Source organism: Dendrobates tinctorius, unplaced genomic scaffold (assembly GCF_039654945.1).
Source record: "Dendrobates tinctorius isolate UK_male_01 unplaced genomic scaffold, ASM3965494v1 ptg000082l, whole genome shotgun sequence".
NCBI classification, from domain to species: domain Eukaryota; kingdom Metazoa; phylum Chordata; class Amphibia; order Anura; family Dendrobatidae; genus Dendrobates; species Dendrobates tinctorius.
The window spans coordinates 20,152,501-20,175,453 of NW_027361750.1; the positions used below are offsets into that span (position 1 = coordinate 20,152,501).

The following is a 22,953-nucleotide window of genomic DNA, read 5'->3' on the forward strand; positions in this document are numbered from 1 at the left end:
GGGTGCATTATTCCCTATGAGGGGGTGCATTATTCCCTATGAGGGGGGCAGTATTATACCCTATGAGGGGGGCAGTATTATACCCTATGAGGGGGTGCATTATTCCCTATGAGGGGGGCAGTATTATACCCTATGAGGGGGTGCATTATACCCTATGAGGGGGTGCATTATACCCTATGAGGGGGGCAGTATTATACCCTATGAGGGGGTGCATTATTCCCTATGAGGGGGGCAGTATTATACCCTATGAGGGGGGCAGTATTATACCCTATGAGGGGGTGCATTATACCCTATGAGGGGGTGCATTATACCCTATGAGGGGGTGCATTATTCCCTATGAGGGGGGCAGTATTATACCCTATGAGGGGGGCAGTATTATATTCTATGAGATGGCTGCATTATATTCTATGAGATGGCTGCATTATACTATGTGAGGGGGCTGCTTTATATTCTATGAGGGGGCTACCCCAACTCCTGCTACATAATTAAGACATGTACAACCTTATATTATACCCGGATATTAGCGTGTTTTACCGCATAATTGGTGGTCTGGTATTTAACTCTATGCAGCTACATAGTGGGCCCCAAGAATGATTTTCTCTGGTGGGCCCAAGGTGTTCCAGTCCGACGCTGCTCTGGAGGGTGGGGACTCGCAATGTCCATCTTCAAAAGATATTGGGTGCTTGGGAATGGGTTAAAAACAACAACAAAAACTCAGGTTTTTTGTACATAATGTCAAGTAATCAGGTACATTCAGCCAACCATGCTGTACACTTGAATCTTTAGTCAATGACAGATGAAAGAACATAACCAAATGGATCTCATTTTTTTCCATTAAACATCATGATTGTCCATCAGTATAACGGAATGTTAGGTGGGCCCAGGCTCTGACAGACTAATAGCCTCCTCATAAATAGGGGAACCCAAGATCTACCAGAAATCAATCCTGTCTGGAGTTGACTTTGCCAATCACTGACTACGAGAGTCTGTTTGTTATATGGAGATTTCAGAAGATATAAGCTGTGTAGATGGAGGATGAACCTCCAGAGTATTTTTATGATCTGCTTAATAATCCTCAGTCTGACATTGGTCAATAAAATTTGGTAGTGGGTTGCTAGCTCAATAGCTTTTATTTTTCAATTTTGACCACAAATATGTCTTTGCCGTAGACATTAACATCTTGATGTTTTCTTGTTTTCTCATTTCCCAAAGAGTTACAGCGACCCTGTTGATGTTAAGACTCCTCCACCTCCTCAGATGATGAGTTCAAAGCCTCCAGTTTTCCATGGATCCGCACAGCAACACTCCACTTTGTATCTCAACTCCCCATATCACCAACAGTCAACAATGAATCCACATTTATCTGCCATGCATCCCGGTATCAACAGGAACATAGCTCCCAAACCCAGCAACCAAATGCCAGTGACTGTATCTCTAGCAAGCATGGCTGTATCTCCACCTCCATCTCTTCAGATGAGTCCACCTCTCCACCAGCATATGCATATGCAGCAACACCAGTCAATGTCCATGCAGCAGTCCATTGGAAATCAGCTACAAATGCAAAGCCAATCAGCTTTGCATTCACCAGCAATGCAGCAGGTAATATGATAAAATAGTTTGCATACATCTAAACATCAACCACCAATATTATCAAATTACATCTTAAGTATTAACTGTAAGGCTTCAGTTAGACAGCCTGAACGTGGACGTTGCATAGCCGTCATTTAATAGCCTGTTTATAGTGATTATGATGAATTCATTGCAGACTCTCGTATATGATGCAACGTATCAGTCATTAATTGTGTTACATAATTCACAGTGAAGCTATGAGTTAGGCCAGGGTCACACATGCGAGAAACTCGGACGAGTCTCGCACGTCAATACTCGGCACTGCCACCAGCATTCAGGAGCGGAGAGCGCGGCTGCATAGAAATACATGCAGCTGAGTGCTCCTGTGCGAGTTCCGGCGGCGGTGCTGGGTATTGACGTGCAAGACTTGTCCAAGTTCCTCGTATGTGTGACCCTGACCTTAGAAAGATATACACCATCAGCAACAATAATTGTTCTTCAGAAGACATTTCTCAATATTGTCCCCTAAAGGGACCCTGTCATTAGATGTAAGCTGCTTGAATCACGGGCACCATGAATAAGAACCTGGCTGCGCAGTTGTTGCCAGGTATGTTTTACTCTCAAACACTGCAGCATTTGAGAGAGAACATAATTTGAAAAGTCAGCCAGAGACCAGAGGGAGAGACCTGATTGGTCTGATTCAGTCCCAGGCCTTCTCCAGGTAATTGACAGGTTTCTCCTTATGTACAAACAAAAGAAAAATAGTATTGTAAGCACTAAGATGTATGCAGACAGTGAATGTATGAAATTTGTACTGCATTACAGCTATATAGAATATTTTTATAAAAATTAAGGTAAGTAGCGCAATAATTGGCCAATTCATGAAAGCCCCTCAGCTGCGACAAGGTGATCTTTCTGTGATGGGACACTCACCTAATATTTATCAATCATGGGCAGGTAGGATTCAGCACTAATTAAAATCTGTTTTAGTCTGATAGGAGGAGTGCTGATTCTGAAAAGAGGGCAGTCAAAACCTTCAATAGTATACAACAAAAAAACAAAATACTGATCAGCACCTCCAAACAGAAGGAAGCGTATGAATACGTTCAAGCTCGTTATGTACTTACAAGGCAGAAATCTGTCAATCAACAGGAGTGGGTCAGGTACTTCAGTGGGGCATAAGATCAGTCAGGTCTCTCCCTATACTCCCTAGCTTTCCCAGAATATGAACGGCTTTCCCTCTGCTGGTTATGAAAATTTTGCGGGAGCCCACACAATTTTTTTTACATTTTTGGAAAAATAAACAGATATTGTGTTTCACGCAGATTTCTGTCAGTTGCTGTTTTCTTACAGCATGTGTAAGTTAATTATGTCAATGCTCCTACATTGGCTGGTGACTGTGTGTGTGTGTGTTTCTTTAACTCTTTATGTATCATTTTATTAATGAGGGTATCTGGCTGACACCTGTTCATTACTAAACCTCGGGCTTGGTTTTTTGTGTGTAAACATTATAAATTTGAACATGGTACGTAATGACATTATGGTCTTCAATGGAGAATGAAAAAGAAGAGGTTGAACAAGGAAATTACATTACAATTTTTTTTTAACCCCTTTCTGCCATGAGACGTACTATCCCGTCCATGTGCCCTGGGACTTAATTCCCAGGGACGGGATAGTACGTCATGGCATTTAATGCGACATCGCGACTTCAGTCGCGATGATCGCATTAAAATTCCGATGCCATCCTACCTTATGGTAGATGGCCTCGGCATCCAGGGGTCTGTCGCCGCCCTCCCTTCCTCCCGATCACTGTGATTGGCTGTTGAAATCGAAACAGCCAATCACAGCGCTTCTCATTGTTTCAGCCAATCGGCGCGGCTGAAACAATGATGTGCTTGGCTGGGATCGAGTACCGATGTACTCGATCCTGGATCCGATGCCTGGCAACGCCAGGCACCGGCAAACCCCCCCCGGATTGGCACGATCGCCAATCGCATCGATCGCGCCAATCGCAGGGCACAGCGGCGCTATAGCGCCGCTCTGCCCTGCCAGTATCGGTCCGGATCGGTGCTGTGTTAGCACCGATCCTAGGTAGGGACCTGATACAGGCCCAATAGGGCCTGCAGGAGCTGGTTGGCGCGATCGATTAGATCGGCGATCGCGCCAACCACAGGGCACAGCAGCTGTCACTCTGTGACCGCTCTGTGCCCTCCTGATGACCTGGGCATGACCTGCCTTTGAATCGGAGCTGTGAGCTCTGATCCTAGGTGGTTGCCATGGTCACCAGGCAGTGCAGGGATTGGTGGATCGATATTATCATTCGATCCCACCAATGGCAGGTCACAGTAGCGATGTGACCGCTCTGTGACCTGCCCCTGACCTGCCTGTGACCTGTATGACAGCTCTGCAGGGGGTCCTCACACTAGCTGAGGATTCCCTAGAGAGCGGTCATACGTCTGGATCTCCTGGTGTGCTGGGTATTGTGGTGCCACAGCAGCTTGTAGCATCACAATACCTGATAAAGAAAGAAAACCCTACATCTGTAAGTATTGCCTGATCCCCGATCCCTGCCCAATCTAGCTTCACCCCTCAATCTAGCTTCATCCCCCCAATCTAGCTTCATCCCCCCCAATCCCCCTTCGCCCTACCCCCTCTTTTTACCCCCCTCCACCCCCCCTTTGCGCCACCTCCGTGCGCACATTTAGCAGTGGAAAAAATATGATTTTTTATTTTTACGCCCGGGCGTTATAAACTTCTGTGAAGCCCTTGGGGGTTCAAAGTGCTCACCACACATCTAGGTGAGTTCCTTAGGGGGTCTAGTTTCCAAAATGGGGTCACTTGTGGGGGGTTTCCACTGTTTAGGCATATCATGGGCTCTCCAAACGGAACATGACGTCCGATTTCAATTTCAGCCAATTTTAGGTTGAAAATATCAAACGGCGCTCTTTCCCTTCCGAGCCCTGCTGTGTGCCCAAACAGTGTTTCTCCTCCACATATGGGGTATCAGCGCACTCAGGACAAATTGGACAACAACTTTTGGGGTCCAATTTCTCCTGATACCCTTGGGAAAATAACAAATTGGGGACTAAACGATCATGTTTGTGGAAAAAATATGATTTTATATTTTTACACCCGGGTGTTATAAACTTCTGTGAGGCCCTTGGGGGTTCAAAGTGCTCACCACACATCTAGATGAGTTCCTTAGGGGGTCTAGTTTCCAAAATGTGATCACTTGTGGGGGGTTTCCACTGTTTAGGCACATCATAGGCTCTGCAAACCAACATGGCATCCGATCTCAATTTCAGCCAATTTTAGGTTGAAAAAGTCAAACGACACTCCTTCCCTTCTGAGCCATGCCATGCGCTAAAACAGTGGTTCCTCCCCACATATGGGGTATCAGCGTACTCAGGACAAATTGGACAACAACTTTTGGGGTCCAATTTCTCCTGTTACCCTTGGGAAAATAAAAAAAATGTTGCTAAAATATCATTTTTGTGACTAAAAAGTTAAATGTTAATTTTTTCCTTCCACGTTGCTTCTGCTCCTGTGAAACACCTGAAGGGTTAATAATCTTCTTGAATGTAGTTTTGAGTAGCTTGAGGGGTGCAGTTTTTAGAATGGTGTCACTTTTGGGTATTTTCTGCCATATAGACCCCTCAAACTGACTTTGAATGTGAGGTGGTCCCTAAAAAAAATGGTTTTGTAAATTTTGTTGTAAAAATGAGAAATCGCTGGTCAACTTTTAACCCTTATAACTTCCTAATAAAAAAAAATTTTGTTTCCAAAATTGTGCTGATGTAAAGTAGACATATGGGAAATGTTATTTAGTAATTACTTTGTGTCACATATTTCTCTATTTTAAGGGCATAAAATTTCAAAGTTTGAAAATTGCAATATTTTCAAAATTTTTTCCATATTTCCGTTTTTTTCACAATTAAACGCAAGTTATATGAATGAAATTTTACCACTAACATGAAGTACAATATGTCACGAGAAAACAATCTCAGAATCGCCTAGATCCGTTGAAGCGTTCCAGAGTTATGACCTCATAAAGTGACAGTGGTCAGAATTGTAAAAAATGGCCCGGTCATTAACGTGCAAACCACCCTTGGGGCTTAAGGGGTTAATAATATATCTTTACTTAGCTCTATGGATTTACAAAAAAGCACGAAAAAAACGCATGCGGAAACGCATCAAAAACGCAGATGAAGAAACCTTGCAGAAGTTTCTGCAAGCAACTACGGAACATGCACACATAGCCTTAAGATATCGCAAATAGTTTACATCTTAAATAATTTATGTCATCCATTACCTATATGATCCCATTATGATAGAGCTAAAGGACAGTAAAAAAAAATCTAAAACGTAAATTTCTGAAAATGTGACCTCTTTGGTTAAACTTTTTTTTACTTTCTGTAATGCGATCTTTAATTTATATCCCACGTTATGTTTTTTCCTTCCTTCCTTATTGTCATTGGTGCAAATTTAAGCTACATTGTTTCTTTATTCTTATGTTTTATAGTTTATGTAATTTGATTAGTGGTCCCATTCCTTTCTCTAGTTCAGTTTTGTGCACAGCAAAAAAAAAAAACATAAAGAAATGTAATAAACAAATTTATACTTTATCCAGTGTTGAGCGTGAACCTTTCAAAAAGTTGCAGTGCCACAGATTCCAACCCATTTTTCACATCAAATACAAACATTAAGTAGATTTCAGACAAATCAGTATTATAGCTAAATTATACAGTGCCAGAAAATTGCATAGATTATTGTATTCACATATTCTGTTCTTTTGATGTCTTCAAGAGCACAGAACATTTAATAAATCTGCTGGAAATTTGCATATGTGTCCAAATAGATTGAAACGGCATAATTTTACATCTATGTAGTGTTTGCTGTTATTCAAAGTAGTTTTTTGTTAATATAAGCAAAATCAGAAAAATACTGTATGGTAAGCACATTTCAAATGAATATTATTAGATATTTACTCGTCAAGACAATATTTTTCGCCCGCTGTTTCTGCATATTGGTTCGGTTTTCATATTGTTATCCTTGAGTTTTTTTCTTTATCTTTGCGCAGAGGAAAAAAAAGATATCTCCATTGCAGAGGCGACTTATGGAAGCAAAATGTCAAAATTGGCATTGGGTAGCATCTTATCATTACACCAGAGGTCATTTGTAGGCAAATCTGCTTACACATTACTTTATTTTTGTATTATGTACTCAAGTAATGCACATTGTTTCGAGAAAGGAGCACAATCAATGCCATATTGTTAATTTCTCCAGCTATTTTCAACCTTTGTATCTTCTCAGCAATGTAGATTGGAGTCATTTATTTCTCCTCAGGCTACAAAATGGAATCAAACCTCTGCCAGATATTTTTTTTTCTACCCTGACCTTGACAAACCAATCTCCCTGTATGAGAAAGAGACTTGCACTAAATTTGCCTTATTATTTGACCTGAGGGTGTCATGCCTTCTTGAACAGATTCCTAACATGTTAACATTAACATTTCTGGAAGTAAGACTATATGCATAATTGCTTTATAAAAACCATGCTTACAGGATCATATAAAGCAATAGATCTAGATTTAAATGTAAAAGTACCAGGTTAGCATCTAAAAATATCCAAATGTATGTGCATAGATAATAGATCGGTAATGTTGTCCATGTATTATCATATATAAATTATCTCAGTAGAATTGTACTAATGAAATCCTTATTTATTGCTAAGGAGAGAAACCCAGTGTAGGGTTAGATCAGAAACCTCTGATCTTATAACTAACGATTCTACAGATTTACAGAAACCAATAGATAAAGCAAAAATCCACCGCAAAAGATTTGCAGAGAATTTCACATACAAATCTCAGCTGATTTTGTTGGAAAAATTTAAGAACATTTCTGCACATTTCAGGTGAAATCCGCAGTGATTACCCATAGCATAAATTGACATGTTGCGCGTTTCAGATCTGCAGCTTCGGTCAGTGTATGCTATAAATTTTTACTGCAGTTTGTGGATGAGATTTCAGGAAATTTCATCCACCGTTCTGCTAACGTAATATACAGAAAATTTTCCACAAACAATTATGCTGCAAAAAAAATTTGCCATGTGGGAATATACACTTAGAGAAGCACCTCCATGAATATTTTTTTTATTAAATGTGTGTATACAGCAGATAGAATAAGTATTGAGCATGTCGCCAATTTTCAAAGTAAATATATTTCTAAAGGTGGTATTGGCTTGAAATTCTCACCAGATGTCGGTAACAACCCATCCATTTCACACAGGCAAAAAAATCAAACCATAAATGTCCATAAATTAAAGTTATGTGTCATAATGAGAAATGACACCTGAAGAAAGAGAGGTGCAAAAAGCCATGGAAAGTAATGAAACCAGCTGAAATCTATCAGTAATTAGAAAGTAATACTGCCATTTAGTGAACAACTGATGGCATATAAAAAGGTGTCTCATTACCAAGGTGCCATGTAAGAAATATCCCATGTTGGGTAAATCAAGTGAGCTGTATCAAGACCTTTGCAACCTTATTGTGAGAAAACAATGATGGCATTGGTTACAGAAGAGTTTCTAAACTACTGAAGGTTGCAGTGAACACTGTTGGGGCAATAATTAGGAAGTGGAAAGAACATCCTTACACCATAAACCATCCATGACAAGGTGCTCCCCGCAAGATAGCAGACAGAGGAGTGAAAACAATTATCAGAAGAGTTCCCCAATAGCCAAGGACATCCTATAGAGAGATACAGAAAGACCTGGAATCAGCAGATACAATTGTTTCAAAGAAAACAACAAGTAGTGCGCTCAACCTCTGTGGCCTGTATGCAAGCTCAATAAGCAAGACTCCATTGCTGAACAAAAAGCATGTTCAAGCATGATTAAAGTTTGCTCAACAATATTTAGACAAGCGTATGAAATATTGGGAGATTATAGTCTGGTTAGATGAGACCAAAATTGAACTCTTTAGATGCCATAATACATATCGTATTTGGAGGCCAAAAGGCACTGCATATCACTCCAAAAACATAATACCAACAGGGAAGTTTGAAGGTGGGAATGTTATGGTGTGGGGCTGTTTTTCAGCATATGGCACTGGCAAACTTCACATAAATGAAGGAAGGCTGAATTAACAAATGCACCTAGACATTCTTGATAAAAATCTGCTGCCATCTACCGGAATGATGAAGATGAAACAAGAGTGGACAATACAGAAAGATAGTGATCTCAAACAGACAGTTAAGGAAACTCTCAATTGGTTTCAGAGAAAGGCTGAGCCACTCTAGCAGCTTTATTTCCTATCACCTGACCTGACTGTAGTAGAAAATGTATGGAAGGATCTAAAACTCAGAGTTCATAAAAGCACATCGAACCTTCAGAATTTGAAGAGTGTTTGTGTGGAAAAAGCAATGCACGTGACTAGTTTCTCCATGCAGGAGGCATCTTCAAACTGTCATCACCAAAAAAGGCTTTTATATGAAGTATTAAATAAATTTCGGTAAGCGTGTTCAAGTACTTTTTCCCTGTGTAATTTCTCGTTTTTACACGTAACTTCATTTATGGATATCTATGGTTTGGTTTCTTTGCCTGTGTGAATTGGATGGATTGTTACCAACATCTGGTGACAATTTAATGTTAATAGCACCTTTAAAAATATATTTACTTGGAAAATTGGTGACATGTTCAATACGTATTTCACCCGCTGTATGTGTATGGTGTGTAGAGTGAGTGTATTAATATACTCACCTACCGTTGCTTTCTCCAAGATCCAGCACCGTCCTGCTGCTCGTCTTAGTGATGTGCCAATATAGACTGCTTAGTAAGGTTGATCCTAAAGAAAGATTCCCTTTAAGTCTAAATGGCATATACACAGTTAAAGTAACACATAATTGTGATGTTCTGTTAGTTACAGGGCAAACAAGCATCAGACACGTAGTCAGGTAGCAATAAGCGAAATAGTCATTGCATTATGGGTAGAGTGAGTTGCCCCACAAGCACTAATGTTAAGCTGACCGGCAGTGCTAAACGACCCCCAATTAATAAAGATTTATCGAACAGCTGTCATCTAAATTCGTGTTTACACAGGAGGACTGTGCCTAATGATGCACACTAAACAATCAGTAATAGACCTCTCAATGTGTATACGCCGCCATTGTTCTGGGAAGAACAAGTCCTGTTTACACAGAGCGAAGTGCTAACACAAAAGATGCTTTTTAAGGCTGCTTAAAAATCATTTCACCTCATAAACGAGCATGTTACTCATTCACCGGTTGGTGATCAACCTATTTACACTGATAGATTATCATGAACGAGCATTCTATAGAACAAATGTTCATGATAATCTATCAGTGTAAATACACCTTAAAATTGCAATATAAAGCTGATGTTCAGGCATATTATAGAGAAAATGATAATCAGCCATTTGCATTTTTGCATTGAATATTTCTCACTTTATGTGTTGTTGACTCACTCTTCTGTCACCAAGGTCCTCAGTGAATGGCAGCCAAACCTCATTGTAACAGAAATACGTAACGTTTCTTACACAAAATTATTGCACAGTTTTGGAATCGGTAAGAAGAGTATTTAGAAAATGACTATAGGAAAACACCAATGAAGTGGGTCAATGATAAGAAGGCTTCAGGTATGAGTCCTGAGCATACTCTGCACAAGATGTCAGTTGACCATGGCTCACTGTTCCTACATTGTAGCCATCTGAAGTACACATTTATTGGAATATTATGATGGCAGCATCATGACTGTAGAGTCGGTAAGCCAAACCTCCGACTCCAACTCCTCAATTTCCATGACACCGACTCTGACTCCACCAAAATGGGCTCTGACTCTACGACTCTGACTCCACAGCCCTGGGCATCATTGGTGATGTTGGCCACTGTTTGAAAGCATGTAGGAGTTGACCTCTGAGGCTTAGTGACATTTAGATACTTACAAATTTGTTTTTTTGGTCTGCTTATGTGACCTTATACTCATGTGCTATGAGATGGGAAGAGTAGGTTAAAAGATACAGAAAAAGATTAAAAATGATGAAATGATTATTATTACATTTGTGGCTCATAATTTATGTCTGATACATGAAATATTATTTCTGTATTGTACTATGACAAAAAAATGTTTTCAGGTTTGTAACCAGGATGTGCATCTATAAACACTCCATTCTCAACTCAGTAATAATCCATAGTTGAAAGATCACGAATGAATGTTTGGACAGATGTATGGAACTGTGCCTAGATGGTGACATGCATCTTCCAAAGATATCAATATATAGGCATTGTTTGAATAGAGATAAGTTAAAAATTAGATTTAATTTGACTTTTTATATAGTAAAGCTGCATTTACACTGCAAAATAATAGTGAACGAGCTTTGTTTTATCACTTGTTTCACAATTAACTTCCTGTGTAAACAGGCCACCGAACACATGATGAACAAGAAAAACGCTCATTCAGTGGATGAAATGATCATTTGCTCAATGCAAAAAAAATCATTGCTCTCAGCGATACATAATCCTGTGTAAACAGGACTAATTCTATCAAAAAACCATGGCAACCTATGAGCACTTTCCAAACTAGTACATTGTTTACTTTGGTCTGTCTGTATAAACAGGCCATTAAATGACCGGGAGTCAATGAAGGTTTATTGGCAGTCATATCGTGCCACCGTCAGTACATGTACACTTGTGTTTCCCAAATCCAGTCCTCAAGGCCACCAACACATCATTTTTTCAGGCTTTCCTTTGTATTGCAAAGGTGAGAGAACCTGCAGCCAGTTCTGATGCCTTGAAAATAACTCCAACATCTGTGCAATACTAAGAAAACCCTGAATACATAACATATTGGGGGCCGTGAGAACTGGATTTGGGAAACACTGACATAAAAGTATCCTTAGGGCTTTAGCATTCCAATATTTCTCAGACAAACATGCCATAAGGACATCTTTTAGAAATTCATTTGTCCATTAAAGTTGACATCTCTGTCAGGAAATTTGCTTTGGGTACTGTAGTGCAGCAGGGTTGGCGTAGTATGACAGACAGGCAGTGACCACAGGAAAGCTCAAAAATAAAGATTTTTTTAATGTCTAACGTACTCACAAGCAGGAAACAAACGGTATTCTCCGGATCGTAACCGGGAATCAAGACAGTCCGCATCCTAGACCAGTTGTCATGGGTGACTGCCCATCGTGTCATGCTGACTGGTGCCAGGCCTTATGGCTTAGCTTGGCTCCGTGTTACCTCACACAGGCTGAGCTTTGCAGAGCCTTCTGCTCTGCAGTTTTGTAAACCAAGACTAACACCTAACCCTTTGCTGCAGGGTTTGTAAATGGAATCTGTGGCCATGGGCCACTTGTAAGACCCGGCCTGAAGGAAGTGAACTGCCCCACTACCATCCTGTAGTTTGCTCCAAAAATAAAAGCCCTGCTGGGTTTTCATAATCTGCCTTGGGTAAATAGCTTGCCCAAGATAAAACGTACTTTTATTTTGCGCGGCAATCACAGCTATATCTGCAACTGCAATGCACTCCAGAGGCCTTAATATGCTTCTATGCGCATCCTGGGGGACACATAGTGACCCTCACATATAATACCTCTCACTGCCTCATGGCACACACACACGATTAGTGGTGTGATTGGATGAATAGATATTAAATAGACTTTTCAGGAATATCTATTCTATTGTGATATGTGCATTTCTCCTAGTAAAACTTCCTCCTGAAGTTCACATTTTAGCACACCGCTCGCTGTTCTAATTTAATTTAAGTAAATCATTTTGACCATAAATACTGATGTGAAGTGAATTTTTATTCTGAGCCCATGTGAGCAATTTCTTTTTTTTTTCCCTACCTTGGTGCGGAGTTTGATTATTGTTTCTTACTCGTTAATTCCAATCACTAGTATCGTGCTTTGCTTTTTTTTTTTTTGTTAGTTGAAAAAGAAGTGTAAGTATAAAGGAAGCAGATGGTCCCTTTGTGATTGAATGAAGAAAAAGGGGTTGGAGAACAATGCATGAATAGGTGTAGTCTAATAAAACACTCAGCCACCTGCTGCCAATGTCTTTCAAAAAGATTCTGTTGCATATTTTGAAAATTAATAAGCAATGTATCCTTGAGTTTAATGAAGAAGGAAAGAAAATGCAGATTCGGGGAATATCTATATTTGTGGTGCTGATTGTTGCCTCTTTGTCCGTAATACCTTTTGTTTTGCTTCTAGACTAACTAGTATATAAATTTATGTGACCTTTTCTTCCATTATAGAGAGATATAGTCATGTACGTTTTGCTTTTAATACCAATATATTGATTATTCGCACGCTTTACTGTTATTCCATGTCTTATGCCTTCCTGAATATTGCGCCGCGTGCTGTGTTTTTATTGTTTACTGTGTATGTCACACTGTGCAAGTAATGCGGTTTATTTCTTTTCCTAGGGATTTACTCTTCAGGCAGAATATCAGAATCTTATCAGCCCAACATCTACAGCAGCCCAGGTTGTTACTCAAGCAATGGAGTATGTCCGTTCAGGTTGTAGGAATCCTCCAGGACAGGCCATCGAATGGAACAATGACTACTGCAGTAATGGGTGAGCAGGCGATCAGCACACTCTAGTGTTCCACTGCTGATATTAAATGTTTCACACAGCATCGCAGGAATAAGATTTGGTTTGCATTTGTGTATCGAATTATCGGCAATGTGTCAGAAGCAGAAACTGATGAATATTTTTCATTTTGGTTTTTGTAATATGCATTATTGCTTTAGACTGAATTATTTACATGTGGAAAGGATATGAAGCATATTAATGTGAAAGCAATGTAACATGCATCATTATATTAAAATATGTCTCCTACAGTGCGAAGGGTGACTATTAGTAATGAGCGAGTATAATCGTTGCTCGGGTTTTCCGGAGCATGCTCAGGTATTCTCAGAGTATTTTGGCGTGCTTGGAGATTTTGTTTGTTTTGAGACAGCTGCATGATTGGCGGCTGCTAGACAGCCTGAATACACGAATAAACAAGCATTCCTCACATGTATTCAGCCTGTCCAGCAGCTGCAAATAATGCAGCTGCGTCGACACAATCTAAATCTCAGCGCACATCAAAATACTCAGAGGACACCCGAGCATGCTCATCAAAACGCGTATACTCGCTCATCACTACTTAGTGACTTTATATGAGCATGGCGGTTAGCCCTGGTGCCCTGAAACATGGGGCACATTCTCTGTTGGACTTTTATGTTCTCCCTTTCTTTGAACAGGTTTAATCCAGGCATCTAGAAACAGAGGACGTTACTGACCAGTAACACCTATATGGAGTTTATAGTTAACAGTTCAAATCCAACATGCTCATATACCGTAGATAACTATTGGTTACTCAGTCTCGGTATCTCACACAACTTCTCCAGCGCTTAGCTGAGCATGCATGTGTTTCCTATGTATAGAACAGATTAAATGCCCCCATACACACATTAGGCCCGCCAGTATTGGTGGGTTCATCCAACAGTCTAATATGTATGGTAGCCCCAGACAGATACAGTATCGGGAGATAAGAATCCACCATGTCCAATTTCGGATTGCCGATCCTTTTTTCTCTGCGAGCTGCCGTCAGAGGAGTCTGCCCGTGGCTCTCTCGTAGAGAGCACAGGAGCGTCCTCAGAGTGAGTGTTCCTATGTATGGAGGAGTCGGGAAAGATCCCAGCTGGCCAAGTGATTGACTAAACCATCATTGGCCAACAGCTATCTATTGTGAATATTCATCCAGCCCCCTAAGCTGAATATGGCAGTAAATTATCTACCTGCAAAACAAAAAGATCATTATCTCTGTCAGAAAGCCACCATACACATGTAACGTTAACCCGACTTTAATCTCAAGTGTAAGAGGACCTTTAAAGTAGACACTCTGGAAATGTACCAAATTTATCACATTGGCCCATGCAGAATAATATATTTTTTATGTGTTTAGAAACTTTTGCCTACATTTACACCATATCTTGGTTGGCTTATTTTGTCACTTTGTTTGCACTTGTGATATTTTAGTTCACACCCTTTTGCCTGTTAGTTCATGCCTATCACCATGAAGCCACACCGACTTTTCAAGTTAGAAAAAGTGTGAAAAAGAAATTTGCCAGCATCTTCCAAAAGCAAAAAAAAAACTTTAATGGAAATCCAATATGTCACCATTTATTGGTCTGCATAGAAGCCTTATGAAGTGTTTTTCTAGTACGCAGTTTATGGAGCAGAGTCAGTAATTATGTCCTATATTTAATAAATGCAAAGCTAATGTGCTTATGCAGAATGTTTAAACACAAAATCAGTCCAGTACTAGATGTGATTATTTGCACCAAAATGTTAAACAGTTTGTACCACAGTCAAGGTACACTCACAATTGTAAATTTGCCTTTATAATATTGTGCCCTGGCACCTACGCTGTTGGCACAGTGCGGCAACTCTCATAAAAAGTAAACAAGTGGCCGAATGTTCAAATACTGACCTGCTATAATGTCTCCATGGCAGATCTCACTTGATCCCAAAAATTGTTGACATATACTTCCGATGGAAGGCAAAAATTTCACGTGCATCGCACCCGCACCCTTAGTCATAATCAATAGTGTAATGCACCTGAAACGAGTAGATGCACCGGTGATTGGCCGTTTACTATGTACACCAGTGGTTCCCAAACTCTAGTCCATGCGGACCCCAACAGGTCGTGTTTTCAGGATTTCCATAGTGTTACACATGTGAGAGAATTCCTGATGCCTTGATGATACTTCCATCACCTGTGAAATGCTAAGGAAATCCTGAAAACATGACCTGTTGGGGTCCATGAGGACTGGAGTTTGGGAACCACTGATGTACACTGTACATTGTCAGCAAGCATCCAATCAGTGGTGAGGGCGGGGTTACACACATTAGTTGGACTGGCTTGCACATGAGACCTAGTCCAGCAGTGAAAATCTCCTGCTGATAAAACACTGATTGTTTTGAGACTACAGCACAAAGCCTGATATGTAGCACATCCCTGAAATTGGGCTCTCTTCTCCTAGCTCATGCTGCTCTCAGATTAAATAGCAAAACCCTGCTGACAGATTCCCTTTAAATATAATGCTACAATACACACATGTACATTATAGTAAGTGAACTGGTATTACAAGCAGTGAACAACCCTTATTATAGTTTTATAATAATATTATCAGTAAGTTCTGTCGAGGTACTTAACATTCACCATAAGTTAATTTAGTAATATTTTGTCTTGATTGCTTTCCTTTTAGGAACATGCCGCGGGACAAAGCACTGTACCTAACCTGAAAGTATGAACCACGCCGAAACAAATATCTTTCAGAAGAGGAATGCAGGGACAACCCTTGTCGAGGATCGCATTTGGCGACCTTGGCAATTCTGCAATTCATTATAAAATACAAGTTGCTAAGCACTTAGAACATTTACATTTGTGGACTATCCACTCTGGGAAAATAGTCTTGCTTCTTCTTTTCAAACTTCTTTAAGTAACATGTTTCCCCTCCCCCCTTTCCTTACCGAGAGAAGATTACTAAAGAAAATTGGACCATTCCTATTTTCTATTGGTTTTGCTGTGAAGTGCTGCACAAGTAAAGCTGCCTTAGCAACTGTAGTCATCTCTGATTAAAGCGTCCTGGAGTTTCCATTGGTTTTCATAAAGGTTGTTTATATAAATCTACTAAAGACTTTCCAAATGGCTTGATGTAGCACTCATAGCAAGGGTGTAAATAGCATGAGTGTCCATTCTCCTAGAGTATAAAATGTGGATGTTGTGTAGCTAAATTACAATTGAAATCTGGTACATTCCAGGTGGTACACTTTGGAAAATGATTATGATTGGCAAACATTCATATTTTTGCTTATTTTTTAATGCCTAATATTGTCTATATTTTCAAAAATATTTCAGGAGAAAAATCCTCCACTGAGAAATTGGCTAATTGTGCTCTGGGCTATACAGAAATCAAACATGTTTATTTTGTACCGCATTAAAATGGCTTTTTGTATCACTTCTTGTGTAACTGTTAGTAAATGTCATTATGTCCCTCTATGTATAAAAACCTGCCAAATGCTTATATGTTATTTTACTAGATGCAAAAACAGATTGGAAACAGCTAAATTGTAACCTTGATAACCTGGCTATGTGTTATATTGTTTCTCCATACTGTGTCTGTATTTAATCTTCTTATTTTATTTTTTTTTCTATTATTTTATTTTATTTTTTTATTATTAAATGGAGCCTGTTGCGCCTATTTATGAAATAATGAATCTATGTGTTTGTAAGTAATTTTCTTAGCTTTTTAAATATGTTTCTTTGATGGTTTCACATTTTTGCTGGAAAAAAAAATATATTGTTTCACAATTCATGTGAATTCATTTCCTTTCTACTGTGACATTCAATAAAACCAAACTTGCGTTTTTAAACGATAAAAAAATAAAAGTGATGAAAAACGTTCCTGTTTTATTCATGTTTTCTTGCTCGGAAAGTCAGACAAGACAAGTAAAATATGTAACCCTCTGCCGTAACTGGCAACAATGTAGCAACAGTTTATATTTATATAGTGTAGTAAAATGATATAACCCCCAAGAGTAAACAACAGTGAAAAGATGGGATTCTGCCTTTTAGTTTTCAATCAGGTTTTTGGCTATGGAACTTGGCAAGAGGTAGTGATAAATTGTTCTTATAAGCTCCTATGATCACACGTCAAATCTAGTGAAAGAACTGCGAAGCATGGAAAAATGCCCTACTTGTGCTGTATTTAACATGAATATGAAAGGTCTTTTGACAAATGGGAGAATTCCCCCAGGCCACAGATCCGTCAGAATGTCTTTCTAAGTGAAAGGCAAATGGAGGAGATGGCAAAAAACCCACATCTTCTAAGATAGATCTGATTCCATTGAAAGACTTTTAGATATTTATATCACCAATGGCAGAAAAGTGGTTCCCCTTACTTAAAATTAAACACTTTCTATAAATTTCATACCTTAGAATGTTAACTACTGGTCTTGTAAGTAATGATGAACACCACTATATGTCATGTTGACACCTTAAATCCATTGTATAATCTCATGTAAGGCAGTAGATGGAAAGTATCAGCAGAAGATAGCTTAAAGCACCACTCCAGCGATTCTTTTATTATTTCAGTACAGGAGTGGTGCCACTAATCAAAGTTGAAAATGCAAGGAGTAAACCAGCTTACCAAAGTTCTAGGCAGTCGGAAGCACCGGATACACAGGATCAGATGGAAACTCAATGAAGAGGAAAGAAAAAATTGATCCAACTTCTGTGAAATTTGAAAATTTTTTCTTTTCTCTTCAATAATCTAAGTTCCCTGCCCCTAGTCTTATACTTACCAGCCACCGTTTTCAGCTCTTCCCAACGTCGCTCCGATCCCGCGCCATCATCTTGGGACAGCAACTTCTGACTGAGTGGTAAAGGTCATGGGCACTCAGTATAATTAGAGCTTTGGTCTGGCCTCGTTCTGACCATTATAGATTTTACATTGCTCGCCCAGCAAACACTTGAGCGATTCAGCAGGTCACAACCTGTATAAGAACGGCAGAAGCAGCGCCGATAAAAGATGAAGATGGCAGCTGGTACATATGAGAGTAGCTGCAGGGAAATTAGATTAGTGGCACCACTCCAGCACTGCAGTAAAAAACCTGCTGGAATGGTACTTTAACATTTATCCCTTTTCAGGGTTATTCCAGGAAGACATTTTAGAATACGTCATAAATGTAAATGTGTGATTGGTTGGGGGGTCAATTGTGGCCCTTAATTGAATGACCCCAACCTGCATTACTAAGTGGGCAATTCATGTTGCTGTTCATCTACTTACTGAGATGGAGCGGCCAGCAATTATGTCTTGGAAAATCCTTTATTTTCTACTTATTTGAAAAGAAAAAGTTGTAACCAAACGTAAAAAATACAACAATCCAAGAAGATGACTTCTGCTTTGCCTATTACATTTTCAGTAGGTGTTATCAACAATGAAGAATAACAGTGAATTACAGAAAATCTGCATTTGAGTGAGTGTGGATTTTTGTAAAATTCAAGGAGCATTTACTTAAACTCCAATATATTCGTTCATCTCTACTCAAAAGTAAAAGAATGAGATCAAAGTCATATTAACCCTTCATCAGGTACATCTGATCTGACAGTCACAACTCAATTACTGTAGTTTTGTTTTTCTCTCCTCTCCAAATTATCAGAAAATCTCCCCCCTCCCAGTTATTTCCTGTCTTTACATGCTCTTTGAACCCTGATCTCACAGTGTTACAGCAGACCTTCTGGAGAGCAGATCCTGACCTTTGCGGATTCTCAGGCTCACTGCACCTGAACCCCTCTTACATTTAAAGGTTAGTATTTTCTCTTTTTATTCATCACAGTTGTTTATTTAGCTTGTTTTCTGAATGAATAATGCAAAGTTTGAGGAAATAAGTATGGATTTCTTGGAAAGGCTCATTGCGCCCTAACACGTACTCTCTCTCACTCCAGATTCTCTGCTGTATTGGCCAGTAAAATGTATGATTTATTCAACCCCCTTCATGTTAAAGAAATGAAAAATCTGCTGTTAAATGATGATGAGGGAGTGAAGACTTAGGGGAAGAAAGTGACATTTCATCCCAAGATGAGGTGGAAGAATGTAAAAGTGATTCAGGAACAGAGTAGGGTGGCGAGGAGAATGAGACAGATGAACATGATACAGATAACACCTATTGGTGCAAAAGTAAATAGATCAAGTGGAGCAAGAAGCCATTTACAGCGTTAGCCAAAACACGAAGCGCTGGCCAATGGTCATCTTTGTGATGTTGAATGTGGGTGATTTCCATTCACAAGTGATTTACCTTGGCAATCAACTGGTCAACTGGAACCCCTAAGTAGAAGAATTTACAGTATTTTTCAGACTATAACATGCCCCAGACCATAAGACGCACCCCAAATTTTCAGAAGGAAAATGGGGAAAAAAATTAATGCGTCAAATGGGGGTCCATCTTACAGTTCTGAATTCATCTTACCCGGGGGGATCGACAGCGCTGGTGGCAGCAGGAGTCAGGTGATTCTTCTGGTGGTCGGACTCTGCAGGGCGACGATCTCGCTCCCATCCCGGCCTGGTGCTGCGTTAGGTTCTATTGCCTTGATGCCATGGCTTCTGGGAAAATGGCCGCCGGAGGCGGCGCATGTGCAGATTGACCTCTCGACTCTCTTCTTATAATCCGAAAAATACGGTAAGTGTTTTTGCATCATTATTTTTTGTAACCTTTTGGAAAAAAAATCTCCAGTAATTAAAAGAATATGCTCTCATTCATGGGTTGTGTAAGTCTTGACAACCCCTGTAGTCACTGAAGAAATTGGCTGCTGCCAAACCAAGAAAGGAGAATGCCAAGTGCAACTAGAGAAAGTGAAGACAAACATGAGCTGCCAGCAGTAAAAGATGCAGTATAAAAACCATATAAGTATAAATAAGTTTTTTTATTTATCAACGCGTTTTGACGCACTCCTGTTTCTTCATCAGTAAAACCCACAGAACCACTGACTTCTGATGTAGCACATGTGCTTTGAAACAAGTTGATAAATGAAAAAAATGCATTAAAACTTACACAGTTTTCCTACTGTATCTATTACTACAGGCAGTGCGGATTTATCTGTACTATCTCCAGTTGCGTATGGCAATTTTTTCTAAACAGTACAGGCAGTGGCTCATTGGTGGTGTCTATACTGTCCTACTAGAAGTCTTGTGGTACAGACCATTTACAAGAAAAAGTAGATAATTACAAATATACTGCTCAAAAAAATAAAGGGAACACTATAACATAGGATGTGGTATTTTAGTGTTCCCTTTATTTTTTTGAGCAGTATATATAAATGCATCATCTACTGAGCGTAGACACATGCCGGGATGACCCCACCCCCAACATCCTTTGTCATCAGAGGTAATCTCCAATGAGAGATTACAGAATACACACAGCACCCTGAGTAAAGGCCCTTTTACATTTAGCGATGCACCAGTGATCCCGACCACGATACGACCCGGTCAGTATAGTTGGTGCATCGCTAAATGATCGCTAGTGAGCTGCTGATGTGGAAATTTTGATTGATATAGATATATATCTCTGTGCATGCTGTGGCCTGTCCTAATTAGACAGAGTCTTATTGAGCGCTCAAAGGAAAAGAGGAAGCTACACTTGGTTAGCAACAACTCATTCCAGCAGAACTCTGGAAACTTTATTGAATATACTTGGTTTTATCAGCTGTACAGAATGGAGTGGTTACTCATTAACATAAAGGCTTTACTTCTTATCTAATTGGTCAGTTTAAATGCATGAACATTTATGGGTGTCCAACCTGGGGTTACTTAGACATCACGTGATTTACTGTCCGGAGTCTTGCACTCGTCAGCAAGTCTCCAATATCGGCTGGACCATCTGGCCTTCCTCATTCCCTATGTCTGCTAGATATTTCTCAAGTCAGAAGACAATGCTATCATGAGATGACTGGGTAGCAGGTCAACTTCCACCAACTAGTTATAAGGTTCAAACTGTGAATATGTGTCTGTATGCATATGGCCATATAAGAATACATGAGTATATGGAGTATTATAGTAGTATATAGCCTATAGCAGGCAAGTGAGATCTATATGAAATACATATACATATATATTTCCATAACAATCCCCCCTTAGATATCACTTGCCCTAAAATCCTGCTCCTGGCCCAAAGCGCTGCAACTCTTTTATGCTGCCGGTGGTCTGACATATGCCTAGTGCATACATCCTCCTCTGTACAGACTTTCCGCAAATGGGCGGTCAGGAGATCTGTCCCTAAAGAGGGTGTGGTGCAATGTAATCAAAGTCTCTTAGCAGTCTATGCATCAGTGCATGTGTATTCTCTGTCAGGTAGGTGATTTATTCAGTCAGGTAGGTCATCCACAGCATCATTCCAGCTCAGGTGTGTCCTCTGGTATGAATGCTTTTTCCTGCAATGTGGTGCGTGGATCCAGATGGGGGTTTTCCCTCCAGGTTGGTGGCATCAGCACTTGGAGAAGGGCCATCGGATCTGGGATTGAGTGCTTCTCTTTACGGACTTTTTCCACCAACACTCAGCAGTCTCCTGACTTCAGGGCGTGCATACCAGACACCAAATCTGGACCTGGCAATGAAGGAGAAAAACTCGAGAATGGACATTAGCAAGATTCTTGATAAATTCAATTACACATGCAGACAAAGCATCATATTGCATTGTCTACTGCTAAGTAAAGAATACCCCTGAACTGGGTTTTAGACCCAAATAAAGTCTCATATTGGTGACAGCTTTTCCTGAGCCTACGGGAGTGTCTAATGCCAGGGTTTGTCTGTCTATTGGGCAAATTTTTTAGCATGCTGCTCTTAAGTGTCCCACCTAGTCTATGGTGTGGGATGGTGGGTAGTGTGCAGGCCTAAGTCTGACCCTACTGCTAATCAGGTCTCTTGTTTTAGGTTTGCTGTGAATGTGGGTCCCTGATCATTTGCTATTGCTTCTGGAACCCCCATATCTGCACACTATTTTTGAGAGTAGCTTCTTTGCAGTAGTCTTCACCAACCGGTTCCTTACTAGGAAGTCTTCAGGCCAGATGATGTGGGGGAACTTTTCCCGCTTGTCCGATGTTAAATTTGTCAGAGACCAAACAGCTGTTGGGAATCTTTGCTGTTAAGGTGTGAGTTGAGTCCAATCAGGTCATTCATCTGTGTCTTCAATTCTGTGTGTAGGCCATGTGCCCATTGAACCACCGTAGGGTACACACTTTGAGGTAGACTGGGTCTGTCTTGAGGTAGACAGTTTCTTGGAGCCCAGTGGTTTTGCCCTTCAGCATCCAGCTTTCCTTCTCCTCCTTCCGAGTCTGATCCTGCTACTTCTTGTACAGTTTCGGGAAGTCAGGTTTTCTCGTCTTCAGTCGTCATGTAGTAGCCGTCCGGCTCTACGACCTCTCCCATTTTCCATATTGCCTTCCTCTGGCTGCTTCTTTGGCTGCCACGTCTGCTGTTGATGCCCCGTGTCTCTACTGTGTTCAGTTTTCGTGTGCCTTGACCTTCAACATTGCCACCACTTTTAGTAGTTGGAGAGTGTCCAGCAGGTCTCTGATGGCTCCATGATGCTTCACGGTCGATCCGCTTGCTGTGATGAAATCTCTTGCAGCCCAGATGGGTCCAAAGTCGTGTGCTATGCCATGCGAGTACCTGGAAGTTTTGTTCTTTGCAATCTGGCAGGCCTTTCGTCAGCTCTACCAGCTCCGCTTCTTGGGCTCTTGGCTGACAAACTTCTGGACCATAGGATGTCATGATTGCAGGTCACTGCACATCCCATGCGGAATCTTCCTTCATCATCT

The 22,953-nt window shown here is 40.3% G+C and overlaps 1 protein-coding gene across 3 annotated transcripts in view; it reads left to right on the top strand.

Annotated features, from left to right (window-relative positions):
- The window catches only part of TOX (thymocyte selection associated high mobility group box), a 342,737-nt gene extending 325,693 nt beyond the window's left edge, over positions 1-17,044 (top strand). For all 3 annotated transcript variants that reach the window (XM_073583952.1, XM_073583953.1, XM_073583955.1), the window contains 3 exons: positions 1,213-1,599; positions 13,015-13,166; positions 15,848-17,044. In XM_073583952.1, coding sequence (XP_073440053.1) covers positions 1,213-1,599; positions 13,015-13,166; positions 15,848-15,884 — 576 coding nt within the window. In that variant the 3' untranslated portion in view covers positions 15,885-17,044. The remainder of the gene's footprint in view (positions 1-1,212; positions 1,600-13,014; positions 13,167-15,847) is intronic.
- The last annotated feature ends 5,909 nt before the right edge of the window (positions 17,045-22,953 follow it).